This window comes from Mesoplodon densirostris, chromosome 13 (genome assembly GCF_025265405.1).
Source record: "Mesoplodon densirostris isolate mMesDen1 chromosome 13, mMesDen1 primary haplotype, whole genome shotgun sequence".
Taxonomy (NCBI): Eukaryota; Metazoa; Chordata; class Mammalia; order Artiodactyla; family Ziphiidae; genus Mesoplodon; species Mesoplodon densirostris.
In genome coordinates, this window is record NC_082673.1 from 23900310 (window position 1) to 23923334 (window position 23025).

The window sequence follows — 23025 nt, forward strand, 5'->3', positions numbered from 1 at the left end:
ATCTTTTCACTTATTTTACTTTTTATTTAACAGGTACTTATATCATGTGCCAGGCACCCTTCTGAGAGATTTACAGTATTAAGGATTTTAATTCTCATAACAGCGTCTCAGGGATCGGATCTTCAATCAGTACTGCAAAGTCCAAGGACCTATAGGGTTTCATCTGTGCAAGATCCTGGCTTTAAAAGGAGAAAAAGAAAAAGCCAACTCTGCTACTGGGCTCTCTTGGATGCTGTTTTTCCACTGAGTTATCCTTTACTCAAGAGGTCAGAATGCTACTGCTTTTGGTCAGGAGTAAAGTGATTACTCTCACGGCCCCTTGCCAGTCACCTGGTAAGCGTGGTCGGTGTGCACGAGGTAGAGGGTGGTGGGAGCAGAGCGGCTCAAGGGTGTCATCAATTTTGTCTCAGTTTTGGCACAAGGAGTTTCTGTTCTGCTGGAATCTGGGATGGGGAAAGTAGGAGGCGAAGCCAGGGACTGGGAGGGCGAAACCGGGGCCAGGCTGCTCAGTCCGTCTGCCACCGAGTCTGTGTTGAGCTTGATCTCAGTGTAGTAAAAGTCTTCTTCTCCATCACTGTAGTCAGACTCCCCAACACGCCTAATGCAAAAGAGAGCAAAACAATCCTACTCACCCAAGCCATTTTCTTGCCTTGAAATCTGGCACATCACATGCTGTTCCTTCTGTCTGGAATGCTTTTCCTCTGTTCTGTCTGCCTGGCAAACTCTTACCTATCCTGCAACACTCAACCGTCCACTTCCAGGGAAGCCTTCCTTGACTTCTTAAAGCAATTTATTCAATTAATCAACCAATCAATCAATTATTCAACAACAATTCATTGAGAGTCTACTATGTCCTGGCTCTTTTTTTAGAGTCCCACTATTACAGTGAACAAAACATAAATAGACTCTGCCCTGATGGAACATACAGTCTAGGGGGAGAGGCAGACAAGAAACCCATAATGGAACACATCAAAAATAATAAAATACATAGGAATAAACCTACCTAAGGAGGTAAAAGACCTGTACTCAGAAAACTGTATGACACTGATGAAAGAAACTGAAGACAACACAAACAGATGGAAAAATACACCATATTCTTGGATTGGAAGAATTAATATTGTTAAAATGACCACACTCTCCAAGGCAATCTACAGATTCAATGTAATCCCTGTCAAAATACCAATGGCATTTTTCACTGAACTAGAACAGATACTTTTAAAATTAGTATGAAAACACAGAAGACTCCAAATAGCTAAAACAATCTTCAGAAAGAACAGAGCTGGAAGAATCATGCTCCCTGACTTCAGTATAAAGCTATAGTAATCAAAATTGTATGGCACTGGCACAAAAACAGACACATAGATCAATGGAAAAGAATAGAGAGCCCAGAAATAGACTCACGCACTTGTGGTCAATTAACCTGTGACAAAGGAGGCAAGAATATACGATGGAGAAGAGGCAGTCTCTTCCATAAGTGGTGCTGGGAAAACTAGACAGCAACATGTAAAAGAATGAAATAAGAACACTCCCTGGGCTTCCCTGGTGGTGCAGTGGTTGAGAATCTGCCTGCCAATGCAGGGGACATGGGTTCGAGCCCTGGTCTGGGAAGATCCCACATGCTGCAGAGCAACTAAGTCCGTGAGCCACAACTACTGAGCCTGCATGTCTGGAGCCTGTGCTCTGCAACAAGAGAGGCCGCAATAGTGAGAGGCCCGTGCATCGCCATGAAGAGTGGCCCCCACTTGCCGCAACTAGAGAAAGCCCTCACACAGAAACGAAGACCCAACACAGCCAAAAATAAATTAAATAAATAAATAAAAATTAAAAAAAAAAGAAAAAAAAAGAACACTCCCTAACACCATATACAAAAATAAACTAAAAATGGATTAAAGACCTAAATGTAAGACATGACACCATAACACTGCTAGAGGAAAATATAGGCAGAACACTCTTTGACATAAATTGTAGCAATATTTTTTTGGATCTGTCTCCAAGCAAAGGAAATATAAGTAAAAAATAAATAAATGGGACCTAATTAAACTTGAAAACTTTTGCATAGCAAAGGAAACCACTGACAAAACAAAAAGACAACCTATTGAATGGGAGAAAATACTTGCAAGTGATATGACCGATAAGGGGTTACTATCCAAAATATATAAATAGCTCATTAACACAACCTTAAAAAAAAAACAACCCTATTAAAAAGTGGGCAGAAGATCTGAATAGAGTTTTTTCCAAAGAGGACATGAAGATGGCCAACAGGCACATGAAAAGGTGCTCAACAACACTAATCATCAGGGAAATGCAAATCAAAACCACAATGAGATATCACCTTAAACCTGTCAGAATGATTATCATCAAAAAGAACAAAAATAACAAATGTTGGTGAGAATATGGAGAAAAGGGAACACTTGTACACTGTTGGTGGGAAGGTAAATTGGTGTAGTCACTGTGGAAAATAGTATGGAGGTTTCTCAAAAAACTGAAAATAGAACTACCATATGACCCAGCAATTCCACTCCTGGGTATATATCTAAAAAAAAAACAAAACAGAAATTCAAAAAGATACATGCACCCCAATGTTCATAGCAGCATTATGTACAATTGCCAAGATATGGAAGCAACCTAAGTATCCATCAACAGATGAAGGATATAGAAGATGTGAGATACACACACACACACACACATACACACACACAGACACACACAATGGAATACTACTCAGGCATTAAAAAAGAATGAAGTTTTTGCCATTTGTAACAACATGAATGGACTTGGAGGGTATTATGCTAAGTGAAATAAGTCAGATTGAGAAAGACAAATACTGTATGATATTACTTATATATGGAATCTAAAAAATACAACAAACTAGTGAATATAACAAAAAAGAAGCAGACACAGATATAGAGAACAAACCAGTAGTTATCAGTGGGGAGAGGGGAGGGAGGAGGGGCAGTATATGGGTAGAGGATTAAGAGGTACAAACCATTATGTATAAAATAAGCTACAAGGATATATTACTGTACAATACAGGGAATATAGCCAATATTTTGTAACAACTATAAATGGAGTATAACTTTAAAAAATTGTGAATTACCAGAATGTACACCTGTAACTTATATAATATTGTACATTGACTATAACTCATAGAAACTGTAAACCCATAAGGAAATAGACATTTAATACATCAGGTAGTGATAAATCCCAGAAAGAAAAATTAAGCAGCATTAAGAGTGTCCTTAATCAGCATAAATGATGGGGGCATCATTTTAAATACTGTGTTCAGAGGAAGATTCTCCGAGGAGGTAATATTTGAGCAGACGTCTATATGAGGTGAGGGAGAAACCCATGTGGGAACCATGTGGGAAGGATGCACAGAGTCCTGGGGTGGGCCGTCTTGGCACTTTCCAAGAAGGGCAGAGAGGCAGGTGGCTGGTGCTCGGGGCACCAGGCAGAGAGTAATGAGAGAAGAGTAGCAAGGAAGCCAGAGGCAAGATCGCCCAGGGCTTTGTAGCCCTGGGGAAAGACTTGGGATTCTGTCCTGAATGTGATGGAAGCTTCTGGGGATTTTGAGGACTCTAAGTTACTTTTTATTTTTATTTATTTTTTATTTTTAAAAATGGAAGTATAGTTAATTTACAATGTTGTGTTAGTTTCAGGTGTATAGCAAAGTAATTATATATATTTTTAAATATATTATATATATATATATATATATATATATATATATAAAGCATATATATATTCTTTTTCAGACTCTTTTCCATTATAGGTTATTACAAGATATTGAGTATAGTTCCCTGTGCTATACAGTAAGTCCTTGTTGTTTATCTGTTTTATATACAGTACTGTGTATTTGTTAATCCCAAGCTCCTAATTTATCTCTCCCCAGTTCACCCCCTCTCATGCTATGCCCTTTGGTAACCATAAGTTTGTTTTCTAATGCCATCTAATGCCATTTGTAGCAACATGGATGGACTTAGAGATTTTCATATTAAGTGAAGTAAGACAGACAAAGGCAAATATCATATGCTACCACTTATATATGGAATCTAAAAATATGATACCAATGAACTTATTTACAAAACAGAAATAGACTCATAAGTTACTTTCTTTTTTTTTTTGGTGGTACGCGGGCCTCTCACTGTTGTGGCCTCTCCCGTTGCGGAGCACAGGCTCCGGACGCGCAGGCTCAGTGGCCATGGCTCACGGGCCCAGCCGCTCCACGGCATGTGGGATCTTCCCGGACCGGGGCACGAACCCGCATCCCCTGCATCGGCAGGTGGACTCTCAACCACTGCGCCACCAGGGAAGCCCCATAAGTTACTTTTTAAAAGGATCACTCTGGCAATTGTCTGGAGAGAGAATAGAGGAGAGGAGGGCAAGAGGGGTGGGAGGCCAGCGAGCCGACTGTGGAGCAGTTGACAGTGGCCGGGCAAGAGGTGGGAGGTGGAAGTGACCTGAGCTCTCAAATCGGGGAAGCATTTTGCACGTTAGGCGTTAGGACTTAATTCCAAACTGTTAGATCCTCTGAGCTCCCTGTGAGGTGCGTTCAGTTTATTTAGTTCACTTTATGTAATGACTTGGTACATTTCTGTAATTTTTTTTAAACCCCTGTCGCCTCCCGAAACTGATTCTCTAGGGCTATGTCTTGTTCATCTTTGTGTCACACCACACAGATCAGCGCATGTGGCCTACAGTAGGTGCCTATTAAATGTTGAATGAATGAACGAAGGAAGCTGATGTTATAGCAGTGATTCCCAGCATGAATTCTGGAGTCGGATCTCCTGGGTTAAAATCCTGACAGCTTCTAGCTGTGTGTGTGATTTTGGCAGCCCGCACCCTTATATAAAATGACGTAGCACAGCTGGCCCTCCGTATCTGTGGGTTCCGCAGCTGCAGGTATGGAGGCCTACTGCATACGTGCTTAGAAGTGTACCGCACACATAATAAGCACTGAGTGCGTATTAAATAAAAATAAGGCTGATGTTAAAAGGCCTCAATGTTGGGACTTCCCTGGTGGTTCAGTGGTTGAGAGTCCGTCTGCCGATGCAGGGGACATGGGTTCATGCCCTGGTCTGGGAAGATCCCACATGTCGCGGAGCGGCTGGGCCCGTGAGCCACGGCCGCTGAGCCTGCGCGTCCGGAGCCTGTGCTCCACAACGGGAGAGGCCACAACAGTGAGAGGCCCACGTACCGCAAAAAAAAAAAAAGAGTAGACCCCGCTTGCTGCAAGTAGAGAAAGCCCACAGGCAGCAACGAAGACCCAAGGCAGTCAAAAATTAATAAATAAATTTATATGTATAAAAAAAAGCCTCAATGTTTACTATCACCAGGAAAAATATCTTCTAGTACTTCCACAGTTTTTCTCCCTGAGACATGGAAAATTGTACTCTTCCACAGAAAGCTTTGCATAAAATAACTGTCGAATAAATAACATTTATTGGATTTATGAATTTCTAGGGAAATGGTGCACATCTGGCCACTTGGTTTTATGGGATAGCCTCTGCACATCTCCCTTCCCTGGGGCTTCCCCAGATTTCATGACCACATCCAGCAGGCGCAGGACACTGACTCAGAATAAACTTTTTTCCCCACTTACAATCCCTGTATAGAACTTAAAATCTCCCCTTCTCCTCGGCCTTTCTGTTTAGCCACATCGGCGGCTTCTCCCAGCCTCGTTCCGTTTCCCCTGAGGTCTCAGGCTGAGGCGTCTAGGGAGGTGTCTGCGCCGTATCAGGTCAGGCTGGGCTTGGCTTTCCTACAAGCAGAGCATGGAAGACCCCAGAGAGTGGGCTGAAGAATGTGTGCCTGTTCTATTCCTGTCCCCACTTCCTCTCCAGTAAAGGGCAGGCCGAGTTGCTACTGGCTGCCTGAGTGCCACTAATAGACACACAGGCCTGGGGGAAATTGTGTGTCCTACACGGGGATAAATCAGGATCAGCCCCTGGTGTATAAGAATGGAGTGAGACTTAAGAGAAAAACAGTGTACTTTTTATACTGGCACGGTGTGCACTGCAGCTACATCAGATGCAAGACACATATTTGGGGGTTCTGGAATGCCCCCTTCTTCCCCTAGTTCCCACAGCCAACACTCATGAAAAATGCCCCATCCTGCTACAGTCACATCATGGAGGACATGGATTAAGGCAAAGGCGGTCCCCTTCCGACCCCTACCCAGGTCCGTGACAGCTTCATATACATACAGAGCAGCCTTGGAATCCTGCTAACCCAGGCCCATGCCTGTGCGATGGCTGGCAGGGATGTGAATCCTAATTCACCAAGGCAATGTGAAGCACACAGAGTAAAAAGGGAATCCCAGGGAAGTGAATACAGCAGCTGCACGTTGAATTTCACCCACCATGAGAGCACCCCGGAAGCTCAAAGGAAAATCCTGTGATGCCATTTATAGTCTATAAATACATATATGTGGCATGTGTTTCTGTGTAGTGCTGACTAGGATTCGAATCGTTGGGCAGAGGGACTTTAAAACAAATACCCCAGGTCCTGATTATAGCTTCCAGAAGCCCTGCCTAAACCTTTAAAGAACTCTGAGCTAGTTACTCTGTGAGCTGTGCTGACAGTGAGGTTTGAGGGGAGAAGCCGCAGGATCTCCTTCTCGAAGCCTTTAGGAACAGGAGCGCATTCTGCCCCGCAGTGGTTCAGTGTGGTGTTTCCTGGAGGATGAGGTGGACCCTCAGGCTAGCGGAGCAGACACCCTTCTTTGCTGGGCCACACCCACGGCGCTTGGTGACTTTCCACGTGCTGAGCCCTGGAAGGGTCTGGCTGTGTCTCCAGCATCCCAAGCCTACAGGTTAGGGAGATAGATCTCTGCTTCTCTCCAGTCACTGAAGAGGCCAATCCACACCAATCAGCAAAATCACCTTAGAACCAGTTCTTGTTTTCTTTTTCTACCACTTTTTTTTTTTTTATGGATGATGCATTCCCTAAATTTATCCCTTGCTGGGCAAAGTGACTGTAGTGTTTATTTCTCAACACTCATCTTTTTGAAAGGGCTCCTCTGTGTCCAAGCATTTTGGGGGCTGGTCATGTATTTGGATTTGCCTTTTGCACACTGGTTATGACTTACAGCTTCTCAAGGTCTCTTCTCAGTCCCAGATCCCTGGACAAGAAAAACCCAGAGACTAAAGCACAAGGCAACTGAACTACCATTGTCCCTCTGGAGTGGCCCCCTAATCCCTGTTGCTAGAAACTTAGTTTCATCTTTCCTTAGAATGGTTTTTATATAACACAAGGAAGTGTCAGTTGTACAAATAAAGGACTTATTTCGGCAACAGAAAATGATAGAGCAGGTCATCAGGCGTCATAAGAACAGCAACAGCAGCACTGATTGTCACTGTGGTTCTTAAACGCTTCTCAGGTTATATCTGCCTTTGAGGCTCAAAGTCCATTGGGAAAAAAGTGCACATCTAATTTTACAGACAATTTCAGGGGGTTCAAGGACCCCTTACCCTACCTTACCCTACCCTACCCTACCCTAGTGGTCCATCTTTTACAAATTATTCTAACATACATTTTAGTTTTGACCCTCACACATGCCCCTGCAGGGCTGATATTATTAGCCTCATTTTCAGAAGGACCTGAGGCTCCAAGCAGTGACTTGTTTAATACACTTAGTGCAGCGGTCCCCAACCTTTTTGGCACCAGGGACCAAAGTTTCTGGAAGACAGTTTTTCCACAGAGCGGGTGGTGGAGGAGGATGGTCCAGGAGGTAATGCGAGCGATGGGGAGCGGCTGTAAATCCAGGTGAAGCTTCACTCACTTGCCCGCCGCTCATCTCCTGCTGTGCGGCCCGGTTCCTAACAGGCCACGGACTGGTACCAATCCTCGGTCCTGGGATTGGGGACCCCTGACTTAGTGAGTATATCAGGGAGGCTTTACAAATTTAAGTCCACTTTCTTTCCACTTGGCATACTGGCCTATATGATCTGCAGTGGGCATCTCCATGGTGATTAGGAAGATCAAGCTGGCTTAGTCCCTAGTCCTGTGTTCAGAATTTTTAAGGCACAGTGTGGTGTGTAATTCTGAGTGCAAGTGACCCTGGATCGAACTGATGGAGATACGCCAAGCTCTGAAGGGAGGGCTGCCTTACCCAAGATGAATGGTCCGGATGTGCTTCTGGATACCCACTGCAGTGCTCAGAACTTTCCCACAGTTTTTCCAGAGGCATTTGAACATCACCTTCATGGAGTTCTATAAATGGGAGAGAAAGTTACATTAAAATGAAAACTAACCCAACAATTTTAATTTTTTCCTTCATTAGAAAAGTAGCAGCATCCCATTCTCTTGACTGTAACTCAGCACACCATTCTAGGAAACGCCCTGGCTGGTGAGGATCTCGGTGACCTCAGAGATTTACTTGCATCCTTCGTGAATACTGAGCCCTGCTGGAACATTTAGTTCACTTTCATTAAGGTGGTCACAGTGTCATTTAGGCATTAATGACAGTGTCTAACATTCACTGAGCACTTACCATGTGCCAGGTGCTAGTCTAAGAATTTATCTCACTTAGTCCTAAAAGATGGATGCTATTATTATCACCATTTTACAGATTCATGGAAAGCTTCAGGAAAACTTGCCCTGTCTATGAGCCAGCTTCCAGCAAAGCTGAGATGTGAAGTTTGGGAGTCTGGTTCCAGGAACCACTCTCTCCACCAGGATACAGTTCCATCTTCTCTTACAAGGACCTCAGAAGTTTTCCAAAACAGTCCAGCACAGTGATTGAGAGCACCGATTCTGGACTGCCTTTCTCAAGTCCTGGTTTCCTTATTTATCAAGTAGGAACAATAGCACCTGTCTCATAAGGTTATTATGAGGATTAATTATGAGGTCATGAAAGTGAATCATTTAGCGCAATACTGACGGGAGCAATTATTCAACCAATGGCAGCTATTATGGTCTTATTATGATTATACTTCCCGGAGTGAATTTGACAGGGAGTGAGTTCTCTCCAGGGAGGGTGCTTGTCGTTGGACTGCTGTCTGTTTGCTAATTGTTTCCATGGGCACGGTGACAATCACTTCCATGTACTCACCAAGCCCCATCTCGTTTTCGCCTGGGAACAGACTAGACTTCACTTCCCAGCCTCCCTTGCAGTTAGGTGGGGTCAGGGCCAGGGGAACATGGGCAGAAGTGACGCACATTCCTTCTAAGCCTCGTCCCTAAACTACTTCTCAATGTCACCCAAGCCCGCTCTGCTGACTAGAGGTAGGGGATACCCAGGGACTTAGGGGACAGTAGAACCACTAGATCAGAGATTTTTAAATTTTCAATATTTAAAAAATGGAAGTATAGTTGATTTACAATGTTGTGTTTAGTCCTGCTGTATAACAAAGTGATTCAGTTATACATATATATATATATATATATATATACACACACACACACACACACACACACACTTTTTTTTTTTTTTTTTTTTGCGGTACGCGGGCCTCTCACTGTTGTGGCCTCTCCTGTTGCGGAGCACAGGCTCCGGACGCGCAGGCTCAGCGGCCATGGCTCACGGGCCCAGCCGCTCCGCGGCATGTGGGATCTTCCCAGACTGGGGCACGAACCCGTGTCCCCTGCATCGACAGGTGGACTCTCAACCACTGCGCCACCAGGGAGGCCCACACATTCTTTTTTTAAAATATTCTTTTCCATTATGGTTTATCACAGGATATTGAATATAGTTCCCTGTGCTATATAGTCAGACCTTGTTGTTTAGATCAGGGATTTTTAATCTTTTGTTTGCCATGAACTCTTCTGGCAGTCTGTTAAATTCCATGGACCCCTTCTTTTTTTTTTTTTTTTTTTTGCGGTACGCGGGCCTCTCACTGTTGTGGCCTCTCCCGTTGCGGAGCACACGCTCCGGACACACAGGCTCAGCGGCCATGGCTCACGGGCCCAGCCGCTCCGTGGCATGTGGGACCTTCCCGGACCGGCGCACGAACCCGTGTCCCCTGCATCGGCAGGCGGACTCTCAACCACTGTGCCACCAGGGAAGCCCCATGGACCCCTTCTTGAATAATGTTTTTTAATGTTTAAAATAAAATACATAGGATTATGAAAAACTGCAAGAGTACTGAAATAGCTATCAAAATATTTAAAAATTTTGTGAAATGGTAATATATGTACTCTTTAACCCATTAAATAACAAGATTTTTAAGTGAGTCTAGTAACTACCATAATCTCAAAGTAGTGTTAAGCATAAATGATATTTCATGATATCTGCTAAAATTGTAAGGTGATATGAAAATATCCATGATTTCTATTGTTACTAAAGTCACAGGTGGCATTAACATTATTGTGGTTTGATGTCTTCGATCATAATTGCAGGAAATGCTAAATTATAGTTAAAAGATTCATGACAATAAAGATATACTTCTTCTCCCACCCAAGTTCACAGACTCCCTGAATTCTGTCTACCCCCTTTCTGGGACCTGTGGACTCCAGGTTAAGAACCTCTGTACCAGGAGGAAGGGGCCTGGGTCCCTGAAGGATTATGTGGGGCAGAGACACCCCTTCACCACCCCCACTGACCTGATCGGATTGTGACATGAGAAGTCCTTTACGGGGTTAAGCCACTGACGTTTGGAAATGGGTTGTTTCAACCGTAAGCCTACCCTGACCAATCAACATAACAGTCATGACACCTTCCTTGAACTGACAGAATTGATGTAGCTTTGTTTACAAGTCTAGTAGGATTTCTGCCCTCAAGCCCTGTTCTAGAAAGCAATCATTTACACATTTAGAGGATGATTCATCAGCTATTATGATGGGATTAATATCCTGATCCAGCCAGCCACCCCCGCCCCCGCACCCAAGTCTTTCTCTAGGTTTCTCGATTGAAACAAGGTACCTGGCAACTTCCCGGAGTGAGGAGTATCCTGTGTGTTGGGAATGGTCACTTTCAGCGTGGCAAGTGGCACATGGCCACAGTCTGCTGGGAAAGATTAGTGACAGCAGAAGGAGCTCACACCTCCTGTGGGCTTCATGAGCCCAGTGGCCTAGGGGTCCCAGGGGCTCTGGCCAGGTGGCCATCATTCCTGACACAGCAACCTAGCCATTCCCACTGTAGCTCCCAGGCATCTCAGACAGCCTGCCTGTGCTCCCCGCTGCAATGGGCGGTACTGAGCTCTAGGAGCTGCAGCAGCGAAGAGATGGAGCAGAAGGTGAGAGGGGGATGTGAAGGGAGCTGAGAAGCAGAGACACAATTAGGAGACTTTAAAGTACATGATCCTGATGCATCGGTGTTTATTCTAAGGAGACAGTTCACAAATTTCAGGCTGCCTGATCTCCTTGAGCCACTGATCCAAACGCCTGAGATGTAAGATGGGCCAAAGGGGGAGAGTTTAAATCTTGCCCTGCCCCCCACCCCAACCCCAAGGTTCACAAAAAAGAATTCTGCTTGGTGTTTTTTATTCAAAGCATATAACAACTTAACAGTATTAATGAACAAATCCTCCCCCTAGGAGTGCTTTCTGCCCATTTTTCAAACAATGAAGCTATACTATTAAAAATTATCTTCCACTTAAGGGAATTAATGACTCAAACCAAAATTACAGGTATCTGAGAGTCCAAATATCCATCTGGAAATGAAGTCATGATAGATGAAAACACTTTCTGATTCATTCCAAGCCTTTTTGCTGATGGTATTCCTTTATTCATTAAACCAGGTAGCTATTTAGCAAGGAATATTCCAGTGACTTCTTTTCTTTCCAGAAAGAAAAGAAGCTGTTCTCCAGGAACTTAGATCCTAGTGGGAGAGAGAGAGAAATGATAATAAATGATGATTGTTTCAGGTATGGTAAGGTCACTGGAAATGGGAGTGGGCTGCGTTAGGTCAGACAAAGCCTCTAGAAAGTGACTTCTGAGCTGGGACCTGAAGGTTGGAGAAGAAGCCGGTCGTGCTATGAGCTAGAGTTTTCCAGGCAGAGGGAAGAGTTAATGCAAATGTGTGAAGATGGGGAAGAGCTTGACATATTGTAGGGCCAGAAAGGACAGTGAATTTAGAGGGAAAGGAGAGAGGCTGTGATCTGTTTGAAATAATGTGGAGAGACAAGGAGGGTCAGCTCATGCAGGGTCTTGTAGGTGAAGGTAAGGAATTTGGATTTTATTCTAAAATAAAGAAGCTACTGAAGGGGTTTAAGGAGGGGAACGACATTATATGATTTAGGCTTTAAGAAAACATCACTCTATTCTGGGGAGAGAAAAGTAAGGTCACCAGTGTGATGCTCCCACAGATCAGAGAAGAGGGTGGCTGGAAGAAGGTTTGGGCAGTGAGAATGGAGAAAAGTAGACACATTCAAGATCTATTTTGGCACTCTGTAATGGCCTATATGGGAAAAGAATCTAAAAAAGAGTGGATATATGTACACGTATAACTGATTCACCTTGCTGTACACCTGAAACTAACACAACATTGTAAATCAACTCTACTCTAATAAAAATTTTTTTAAAAAGATCAATTTTTGAGGCAGATCTAACAGTACTTGCTGTTGGGCTGCGTATGAGGAATGTTAAAAGGGGCGGTGTCAAAGATGACTTCTATAGCTTTGTGAGTTGTGGTTCTGTGTGGGATATGCTAATGTTGAGATCCCTGTTATTGATCAAGAGGAGGTGGCAAGTAGCACCATGGATCTGTGAGCCTGGAACTGAGGGGAAATCAGGGCTAGAGACGTACATTTGGAGTCAGGAGCTGAAGGATTTCTTAAAACAGATCTGGGTGAGATCATCTAGGGAAAAAAGTGCAGCTAGAGATGATGAGAAGGCCCAGGATACTGCAGCATCCAATATTTCATGTAGGAGATTGAGAAAGAGCAGCCAGAGAGAGAGAGGGTGGGGAAAGTAGTAGTAATCCAGACAGTGTGGTATGACCAGCACAAATAGAAGAAAGTGGTTTAAGAAGGGATATGTGACTTATCCAGTATCACTTGATGATTCCTACCAATTAGTCAGTTAGATCAAGTCTTTTGAAATTAATATAATAGTACTACACAACGTTTAGAGCCAAATTCATTCTACATCTTAGGAATTTTGTGGGTCAAACTGCTGATTGTTTTAGGAAATGACAATCACAGTTTTTTGTTTTGTTTGTTTGTTTGTTTTTTGCGGTACGCGGGCCTCTCACTGTTGTGCCCTCTCCATTTGCGTAGCACAGGCTCCGGATGCGCGGGCTCAGCGGCCATGGCTCACGGGCCCAGCCACTCTGCGGCATGTGGGATCTTCCTGGACTGGGGCATGAACCCGTGTCCCCTGCATCGGCAGGTGGACTCTCAACCACCGCGCCACCAGGGAAGCCCTACAGTGGTATTTTTGTGCCATAACAAGTATTATGTATAACATTCTGTTCCTAGTCCTTGCAATAATATGTCAAGCATTTACTTCTTGAATTGATTACTGAAACTTGGTACTGATTATAGAAAAATAAATGTCATTGGTATAACTCCTTTCCTTAGTTAGGAGGAAATAGCTGGTATAGAGGTATCGGATCCCCCAAATACAATGAAGCTGACCAACATCCTCTCTAAATCCCTTGGAATTTGGAGCCCTACCGATTGCAAGTGTTTGTGTGTCATCTCATCAATTACGCCCATACTTTTTTGGGCCCCTGCTAAGGGCTCCAAAGAAATCTGTTGCCCAAAGAAAATTAGGTAATGGAAATGAAGAAAAATGATCAACTTTGTTTCCTCCTTGCTTTTCTCTTTTGCCCGTGGGGTACCACACCACCCCTTCTGATTCCTTCTAGCCCTATCTACACCTTTACAAAGAGCCTCTTCATTAAACTCTTCTCAATTACCCCACTTGAGAACACCACCAGCTTCCCCCAGGACCTTGATTGAAATGGGGAAAAAGTAGGTTATAAAAGAATATAAATATTATTATATATTTGGGAGGGTATGTAATACAAATAATTACATGGTAGAAATTGCATGGTAGAAATACTGGGGAAGGGTATCTTATTTTTACATTAATTTCCAAACATAAAAATTACCCTATTTTAAATTTAAAATGAAAGTCACCCTATAACACTTGTTTGATTAATTTCTGGAGAATAAAAGTATACTAGCATGAGCACCTAACTTTAATGAAATCAAGTGACTTCTCTCTACCTAGGTGAAGAATGTTCTCCGTCGAACCAGAGGCCCCTTAAATGGTGCTTAAGTACTTTTCAAAGTCCCCTGACTACATCCAATGGAGACAAATCCTTTGTCTACAGACTATTCACTGTTATGCTAAAGGAAAGCCAGCCATGGGAGGAGGAGAACAGGGGAAAAAATAGCTAAATAAACACCCAGATTGCCACATGGATCCAAGCTTGTCCAAAGAGGCCAAACCAAGCAAAGCTGCCGGTGGAGTTGCAGCCTCCAAGTCTGAACGTGCCCATCTGTGCTTCAGTCCTGGCTTCTCCTCTCAGCTCAAATAGACGTTCACAAAGCTGGGATGTCCGAGGTAGAGAGAGGTCACTGTCGGTTGGGAAGCACAGCGTGCTAGGGTCCTCCACACATCTGCCTGATTAAGCTGAAGTTCCTGGCAGTTATAAGCAGACTCACGGAATCTCACACATGCCCAGTGTGACATTCACAGCAGCATCCAGGAAAGCTCTTTAGAACCACCCAACTTTGGCCTTGTGGGCTACGTACGATGGCTCGAAAGAACTTCCTGGGGATTCATCACTTTTGCAGCAGCTTCCAGAATGTCTCTCATACCGACTGCTTTGGGGCTATAGGTTTCCTTCTTTGGCCAAGAAAGATCTTTGACCAAGGCTTCCTTCTTCATCTTCTCTCTGCTTCCCTTTCCATGGCAAACATCCATGCTGGGTTTGAATTATTTCATACTCAGGGTACATGGAGTAGTTTCTATTTTCCTGATAGAACCCAGACTGGTACACAGGACTGACAAGATGACTGCTGAAGGTCACCTTCAGTTCCAAGAGTGCAAACACAGCTGGATTTTGGGAGTGTTATATGACACGTCCAGGGATAAGTTCAATTACAGCTATATTCCAGGAGGTACATAAGCATGACTTTGAGCATCACATGACCAGTTTACCAGACAGCTGCCTGGAGTTAGCATCAAGTTGCCTTTTCTAAGGCAACTGAGAAGATCCTGAGGTATGTTTTATTTGGCGATTGGTGTGTGTGTGTGTGTGTGTGTGTGTGTGTGTTGGGATGGGCGAGGGGTGGACACTCATACATCCAAGCTTCCCAGAGAGAAGAGGGTCCAATTATCCTGCACAGGTGAGTGTGCTGTATCACACATGCTTCCTCAGCCTGCCTTATGGGAAGCCACGCCCCTGGCAGAGGCTGTGCAACAGCTCTTTCAGAACCAACACGTCTACTCAGACCTTCAGCAGGTTCCAAAGGCTGATAAATGCTGTCCTAAAAAAATCAGTAACCGTTTAGAAGTTGTAGGGATTCCAATTCTTTTCTTTACTGGGAGAGCAGCCTTACACCTGTCACCTCACCACCTTGGGACTTTCTTTCTTTTTTTTTTTTGCGGTACGCGGGCCTCTCACTGTTGTGGCCTCTCCCGTTGCGGAGCACAGGCTCTGGACGCGCAGGCTCAGTGGCCATGGCTCACGGGCCCAGCCGCTCCGCGGCATGTGGGATCTTCCCAGACCGGGGCACGAACCCGTGTCCCCTGCATCGGCAGGCGGACTCTCAACCACTGCGCCACCAGGGAAGCCCGGGACTTTCTTTCTTTATTCGTAAAACAAGAGGACTGAACAAGATTAGTGATTTTGGATCTGTGAGGTGTGTAGGTAAATTCCAATGTATACCAAGCAGGGATTAAACCTCTCTCACCTGTACGTGCCATTTATAGATTCTGTGGTAATAAAATTTAAAAATAACAAAAAAGATTTTTGTAAATGGAATAATACAGAATGTATCCCCTTGGATCTGGCTTCTATACCTTAGCATAATTTTTTTTTGAGATTCACCCACTGTTCCTTATTTCAGCCATTAGTTGCCTTTTATTGTGGTGTAGTATTCCGTTTTATAACGTACCACAGGTTTCCAGTTTGGGGCGGCAATGAATAAAACTGCTATGAAATTTGTCTGCAAGTGTTTTTGTGGACATGCTTTCTTATCTCTTAGGTAAATACTAAGAGTGGAATTACTGGCCCATATGGTGAATATATATTTACCTTTATAAGAAAGTGCCAAACTGCTTTACAAAGTGGTTGTACCATTTTTCATTCTCAAGAGCAATGAATGAGAGTTCCTGTTGCCAACATTTGGTATTTTGTACACCAAAAAGTGCACACTGTATGATTCCATTTTCAACAGGCAAAATTAATCTCTAGTGACAGAAGTCAGGGCAGCAGCTGCCTGTCTGGGTTGGGGGGTGGCATCTGAGTGAAGAGGACACAAGGATCGCTGGCCTGGATCACAGTGGTGGTTACTCAGGTGGAGACATTAGTCAAAACTCACTGAACTATACATTTAAAGCAAGTTCATTTTATCATGTGGAAATGATACCTAAATATAGAGTAGATTTAAAATGATTTCTAAAACCACAACAAAAGTATTCCTGAAATAATAGAAATCCCTAGTCATTATATATTTTCTCGATCAGTGATTTCTAAAAGTGCATCTCACCTTTGGGGACATCTGTACATTTCCAGACATGATCAAGCGGTCCTGTAACTTGGAAAGGTTGAGCCTGGGCTTGGTGATTTGTGAAGTCTTTCGAGCTCCTGGACCACACACTGCCTGGCAGACTATTCTAAGATGCTGTCATTGAATTGCCTAGATCTCTCTTCTTTACCCTGATCCTCCCTGAGGTCAGTCAGCTCCCCGGCTCTGGCTGGCAATGCTGTGTCATCACCGTGAAACCCGTACAGTGTGACCCTGAGCTGCTTTTCTTAGCACCGCCCTCCCCAGCAGTTCTAACAGATGGGTCTATTTCTGGAGCAGCAGTTCTTCTTACAGAAGGCACTTCTCTGCTCAAAATTAGTGGGTTAGGAATTAAATCCGTGCAGAGACTGGCAACAGGCGTATTCGTGAGGGCCTTGGGGGTCTGTTTCCTTTCCGGAGCAGTCATTCACAATGTAAAGTGATTCACTGCTTTCTGATTCTGAAAGACTGAACACGGAGAATGGAGCAAATGATTAATTCTACTGTTTACTGTTTACTACTGTACAACTATGACCGAAGCAGCTTATGTGAACTGAGCTGTTTTTTCTCTGACTTGAGATTCTCTCTAGTCCACAGGTAAAGTGGTTCATGGTCAAGACACCTGTGAAATAAATGAAAATGATGAAGGCTGGAATTTCGTGATTGCCTTTGATTTGTGCTGATGTTCTGAAATGCAGAGTCCTGAGTCAGATTTCCTCACAGGGCCCTGATTTCTGCCACTGTCACTGATTCCTTCACCCCTCACCTGACATAGTCTGGTCTCTTCCATTAACCCTAAATAAGCCCAAGGCGGCTGAGATGGCCGAGGGGCTGCAGCGGCCCTGACCTGGTCAGGATGGGTCAGGTTGGAGGATGGAGGCAGGCAGCCTTCTCTCTCCACACCCACGGTTCTCAAACTCCATTCGGTCTGTTGTCAAATGGGTAAAAAGGAAAGCGAAATATTAGCAGCCAGCATTTACTGCTCACACATCCTCACAACAACTTGATCAATATGGTGCTATCATTCTCCATATTGTACAGATGAGGAAACTGAGGCTTAGAGAGGTCAAGTGATTTGCTAAGGTCACACGAGTACGGCAGCTGGGGTGCTAATTCCAGAGCCCGAACTGTTTTATCCTGTTTAGCAATGGACAAATCCAGAATCTGACTGAACCAGGAATCTGACATGGAAAGAAGCACGTTAGTAATTAGCTATCAGCCCCTCTTGATTTTCTACAGGTCGTCAGGAATTGATGGTTAATTCTTGGCCTTCCAGAGAATTGTTTTCTCCCAGACGCCCGGAGCGGCTGTATTTAGGGCCATTCCACCACCTTGTGGTCATGATGGGAACTGCACCTTCCCCGTAGTCCCAGAATCCTGGCTCGTACGACCAGGCTTTTCTCCGAGCAGCTGCGAAGTACTGTCCGTCTGAAATTCCAGAGGAAAAATTCTTCTAGAACGGGGCTTGACGCAGTTGACTGGCTGATCTCCAGAGCCGGGAGAAAGAAGCCTTTCATTTCCCCTCCTCGCACCCCCCGTACCTTGGCTGAAGGGCCTGTTAAGAGCGATGGGCGCTTCCTGCGGGAAGTCGCGCCCCCATCAGACAGCCTGGAGTTCCGCTCTCTGTCTTCAAGTTCTTTGCGAACCCTTTGCACCCCGCTCCCACCCTGCCATGTAATGTTGGCTGTAGCTGGGTCTGTTTTCTCTCCATGTTGTTTTCTTCTGGGCGGCAGAGGGAAATGTGGATTCCTTCAATTCATTTGCCTCAAGAGTTTCATCTTTGCTCTTTCAACGAAACTGATCTTATTTCTAACACATTATAAGCTACAGGATTTTGGGCAATTCACATAACCTCAGTGAGACTCTTCTGCTCAATAGGGATATGACTCGGCCAAGGATTTTTGTGATGATTAAATGACATGCTGCGTTTAAAAGCATTTTGTAAACTGTAACAAAATATGCAAATGTAGTTATTGTCGGCAATTGTTTCTTGCTTACTACTGAGAGTACGCGATAACGCCTTGTCTAGGCAATGAATCTCTCTTCCTCTTTACACAAGTGGAACAGGGATCACGGAAGAGGTGACAGTGAGGAAAAGCGATAAGGAGTTTCTGTAATGAGGAGGAAGATCAGAGTCATTGCTTCATAATCAGTATAGGGTATGCCTCCTCCCCCTTTGTTTCGGGGTCCTAAAATGTCCATTACAAAGTTGTTACATTCCAGTACATGGGGTTTTAGGGCTTGTAAGCCCTTTCTACTTATGGCTGGTCACACTTAATCTTCATGATTGTCTTGAGAGAGGTTTGATAATGCCTGTCTGCCTGTTTGACAGATTAAGAAGCTAATGATGAGAGGGATGAAGTGTTTTCCTTAAGTTCTCAGGGTAGCAAAGTTGAGTTGAGAATGTGGATCTTTTGATTTCCGATCAGGGCTCCTTCATTTACCACTTACATGTTCCCTCTTTATAATAAGGAACAGGGGCTTCCAAACTTTTTTGGCCAGGAGCCACAGTAAGAGATACATTTTGTACAGTAGACATGTAAGTGTACAACTGAACCAAAGCATCAAGAAACAGTACTTATCCTGATTATGTACATTGCACCCTATTCTGTCCTATTCATTAAAGATGTGCTGTTCACAGCTCATTAAACCAATTCACAACCCACTCGTGGATTGAGACCTGCAGTTTGGAAAATACTGATCTAGAAGGTTCTCAAACAATCCCCACAGGATACATGACCATCACAACTGCCCCTGGTCTCAAATGGATATTATGAATCTGAGGGAATGAAGAGGAAAATAAAATGAATTCAGAAGGTTTCACCAACTAGAACATATTGCCTAATGGATTAGACAATGAACTCTCAGAAATCTTTTGAAATATGATTTTTAAAACTCTAAAATAGCTGCATTACAGTTACTGTGTTTCTACCACATCGTGAGCACAGCATTTACCACTCATAATTATTATTGCCTCTTTACACATCAGTGTCCACCCACCCAACTTTCAACCTTGAAGGAAGGGGCTACGCCTTAATCTCAGGGCATTGAGCACTGTGCTTGCTGGGTGCTCAGTAAATATTGGTTCACTTAATACATTAAAAAAACTGAATTGCAACCATCCTACTTTCCTGTTACTCTCACTATTCAAAGAACCATTAAGTTCAAAAGGCAACGACTAAAGTGGCAGGGAGGTGGGTGTGATGAATTGGGTGATTGGGATTGACATGTATACACTGCTGTGTATAAAACTGATGACTAATAAGAACCTGCTGTATATAAAAAAAAGGCAATGACTTGGTCTATGTAAAATCCTCTCGTTAAAAATTAGGGACTACGAGCTTCATCCGATTGGTATTACGGCGGGCAGGGGGGAATCCAGAGGGAGAAGTCATAAAGAAAGAAGGAGGAACTTGGTTTTCACTCGTTCATGCATCCCTACTACCCCGACTCCTGCAGAGTGTGTCTGTGCCCTTCAAATAAATGCCACTAAGTAATAATTTTTTTTTTCTTTTCCCTTGGTGACTTGACTATCCCCTAATCGAGTTGAAGCCTACAGACCTTAAATACGAGTCTGACTAATGCAACCTAATTGCGATGCAAGAGTATGAATTTTGGCTCGTGGCTAGAGTAGAAAGGAAAGGCTGTGATGGGCCTTCAGCAGCGCACCTTACAAGCATCGGGGGTTCCCTGTGTTGTGAGTCCTTGCCACAAGGCTGGGCCACGCTTGATGAGAGCCAAGGCCACACACTCTGAAGGCCCCAGAGAGAAGGTCTGTGCAGCCTGAAGCAACAGAACAAGACTCCGGGTCCACGCAGCCGTCTTGCCTACGGGTTCCCACTGATAAAAGTGCCAGCCTCTCTCCCCATCTAGTCAAGCGAAGACGCAGTGTCTCCGGGGACCCACGGGTTGCCGGAACAACTCCAGGCCCCCTGCCCAATGGACTGGAGTGTAAAACAGCAACTCTTCATGCCACTGCCTCCGGGAAGGATAGCAGACTACATTAATGCCCTGTTCTCTGGGCAGAGAGAGTGCGTACACCACCGCCCCTGCTACACATGCTACGTGATGCTAAGAGAGACGCAGGGAGGGACGGTGTTGGATCAGTGCCATCTCTTTGTTTTTCTCTTTGAAATGAACTGGGGGGAAAAAAACGTTGCACTGCAATCCTCAGGGTTTTCTTTGGATTTTTGTTTGTGAATAGTCATTAATAATGAAGCTGCCAATTGCAAATTAAAAGACTAATATATAATAACAGTTTCATATTTACATGGAGTTTAAAAAAATGTTAGAATGTTTTCTTAGATAGAGCAGTAGAATTTCTTTATTCAATGAAACAGAAATGCTTTTTAAAATCGTGAGTGAACATAATGATTTAAATGTACGTGAAGAGAATGAAAAGAATATGAGTTTTTGCTTCAGCCAGACCTGGTTTGAATGGCGGCTCAGGCCCTTCCTTACCCGCAGGACAGAAGAGAGTTAAATGTATAATCTCCCTGGTCCTCAATCTCCTCCTATCAAGACAGGAAAATAATACTTACCGTACAGGACTGCTGTGAGGATTAAATAAAAGTGTAATCAATTAATTTTTAAAATCAATTAATTAGACCTATTTTTTCACTTCTAATTTAATAAATCTATAATTTGGGGTATATTACTTATATACTACATACGTTTATATGTTAGCTTTCATGTATATTTCACACCTGGTTTTATAAAAGTAAGATGCAAAATATTCTTTCCAACAACGCTTCAGGGCTCAGTGAAGCAGAAAAGAGAAAAACATATTAATTTTATTTTACAGATGAAGAAGTTAAGCGCCAGGAAGAGAGTGAGTTAATTACCAAACCAAGCCTGAAGTCCAATTTTCTGACTTCCAAATACTGGTAGGTCCCAGGTTATCTGATGTTAACTCTTAACCAGTGCAGCAACTTACAACCAGGGGAGAGGATGGGGATGGGATGGGGGGAATGCGTCCTTGGAGGAAACATATTAATATTTTAGTCGTTTCTATTTGTCTTTAGCCACGACCCTTAATTTATTTTGAAACTTCAGAGAACATTAGAGGGGAACAGAGGCTGTTCCTGTTGAAAGGGGCGTGGGTTGGAGAAGTATCGAAATCACCACCCCGGGATCAAACCCGCCCTTAGAAGGCGGAGGGAAAGCACCGTCCCGCAACTGAAACCCGAAACCAACCTTTCGTTTCCTGGGAATGGGCTCGTCAAAGAGAAGGTTGCTGGCCTCCGCCTCGTCGATGCCATCGTCCGGGGGCGCGGGGCTGCGGAAGGGCTTGAAGCTGTCGGCGGACAGCGGCGGCGACGGCGTGGACGGGTTGGACTGGTCGCTGGGGGCGCTCCAGCTCCAGTAGCCGCTGCTGCTCGTGCTGGAAGGCACGCCGCCTCCCTCCTTCCACGATCCGCTCAGGCCCTCTGTCCCGTCACACAAGCACAGCGTCAGTACCCAGTCCCGGACCCCGGGGAGCCCAGGCATGGGTCAGAGGGGAAACGGGGGCCCGGATTCCATGCCGGTGAAGGCACCTGCAGCCCACTTGGCAGTTGGCAACAGCTGCGCATGTACGTTTTACTCTACTTATACTTCAAAAAAAAAAAAAAAAAAAAGCCTCATTATAGTTTATAAACATTTATTTTAGCCACACGATAGCAGGTTTCTCTAAGAGTTTTCTGATGGGTGTTGCTTTGTGCAACACTAGTTCTTTCGGATGAGAGTGGAGATTACATAAAAACGAGGGAAAAAAAGATGTTCTGGTTCCCTAAGTTTGGGAAGACCGGCTTTATGGACTGTATCCCTAAGGGGGAAGTCATTTGCGGTATTTCCCCACACCCCACACCTCCGCATTTTAATACTATAAAAGGAATTTCTTATAGGACTGTGATTCTTGGAATACATTTATAGAAAGAGTTAGTCTAAGATTTAAGAACCTAAGAGAACGCATTTCTGATTAGTTACCTAAAGCCGTTTACCATCCTGCTTTTTATAAGAAATAATCATTCCTTACATTTGGTGTGTGTTTTACATCTTACAAAGCTTATTCACACAATCTCATGCATTCTCACACTATCTTTCAGGGTAAGGATTATCATGCCCCTTTTACAGACAAGGACCCTGAGTCACCAGGAATTGAAGTGATTTGCCATTTCACCATGATTAGTACATAACTTGGACGGGCCAGGGCCCCAAACCCTGGTATACCAGTTGGCCTTCTTTCTCCTTCAGGGCTGCAGGCCCTGTGTTGTGAGCATCCTCGCTTCTCTCTGGCAAAGCTGAGATCGTAAAAGAAGTTATTGGTAATAATTACTGACAAGATTGGTGTTGAATTTTACCTTTCCACTTGTGGGGGAAAACATAATGAAATGCTTGCTAATATAGAGAGATCTTT

General features: G+C 44.1%; 1 protein-coding gene across 2 annotated transcripts in view; it reads right to left on the minus strand.

The window, feature by feature from the left end:
* The window catches only part of ZNF704 (zinc finger protein 704), a 217127-nt gene that overhangs the window by 11792 nt on the left and 182310 nt on the right, over positions 1-23025 (minus strand). For both annotated transcript variants that reach the window (XM_060115851.1, XM_060115852.1), the window contains exons 4-6: positions 21825-22057; positions 8114-8214; positions 331-598 (exon numbers count right to left, since the gene is read on the minus strand). In XM_060115851.1, coding sequence (XP_059971834.1) covers positions 331-598; positions 8114-8214; positions 21825-22057 — 602 coding nt within the window. The remainder of the gene's footprint in view (positions 1-330; positions 599-8113; positions 8215-21824; positions 22058-23025) is intronic.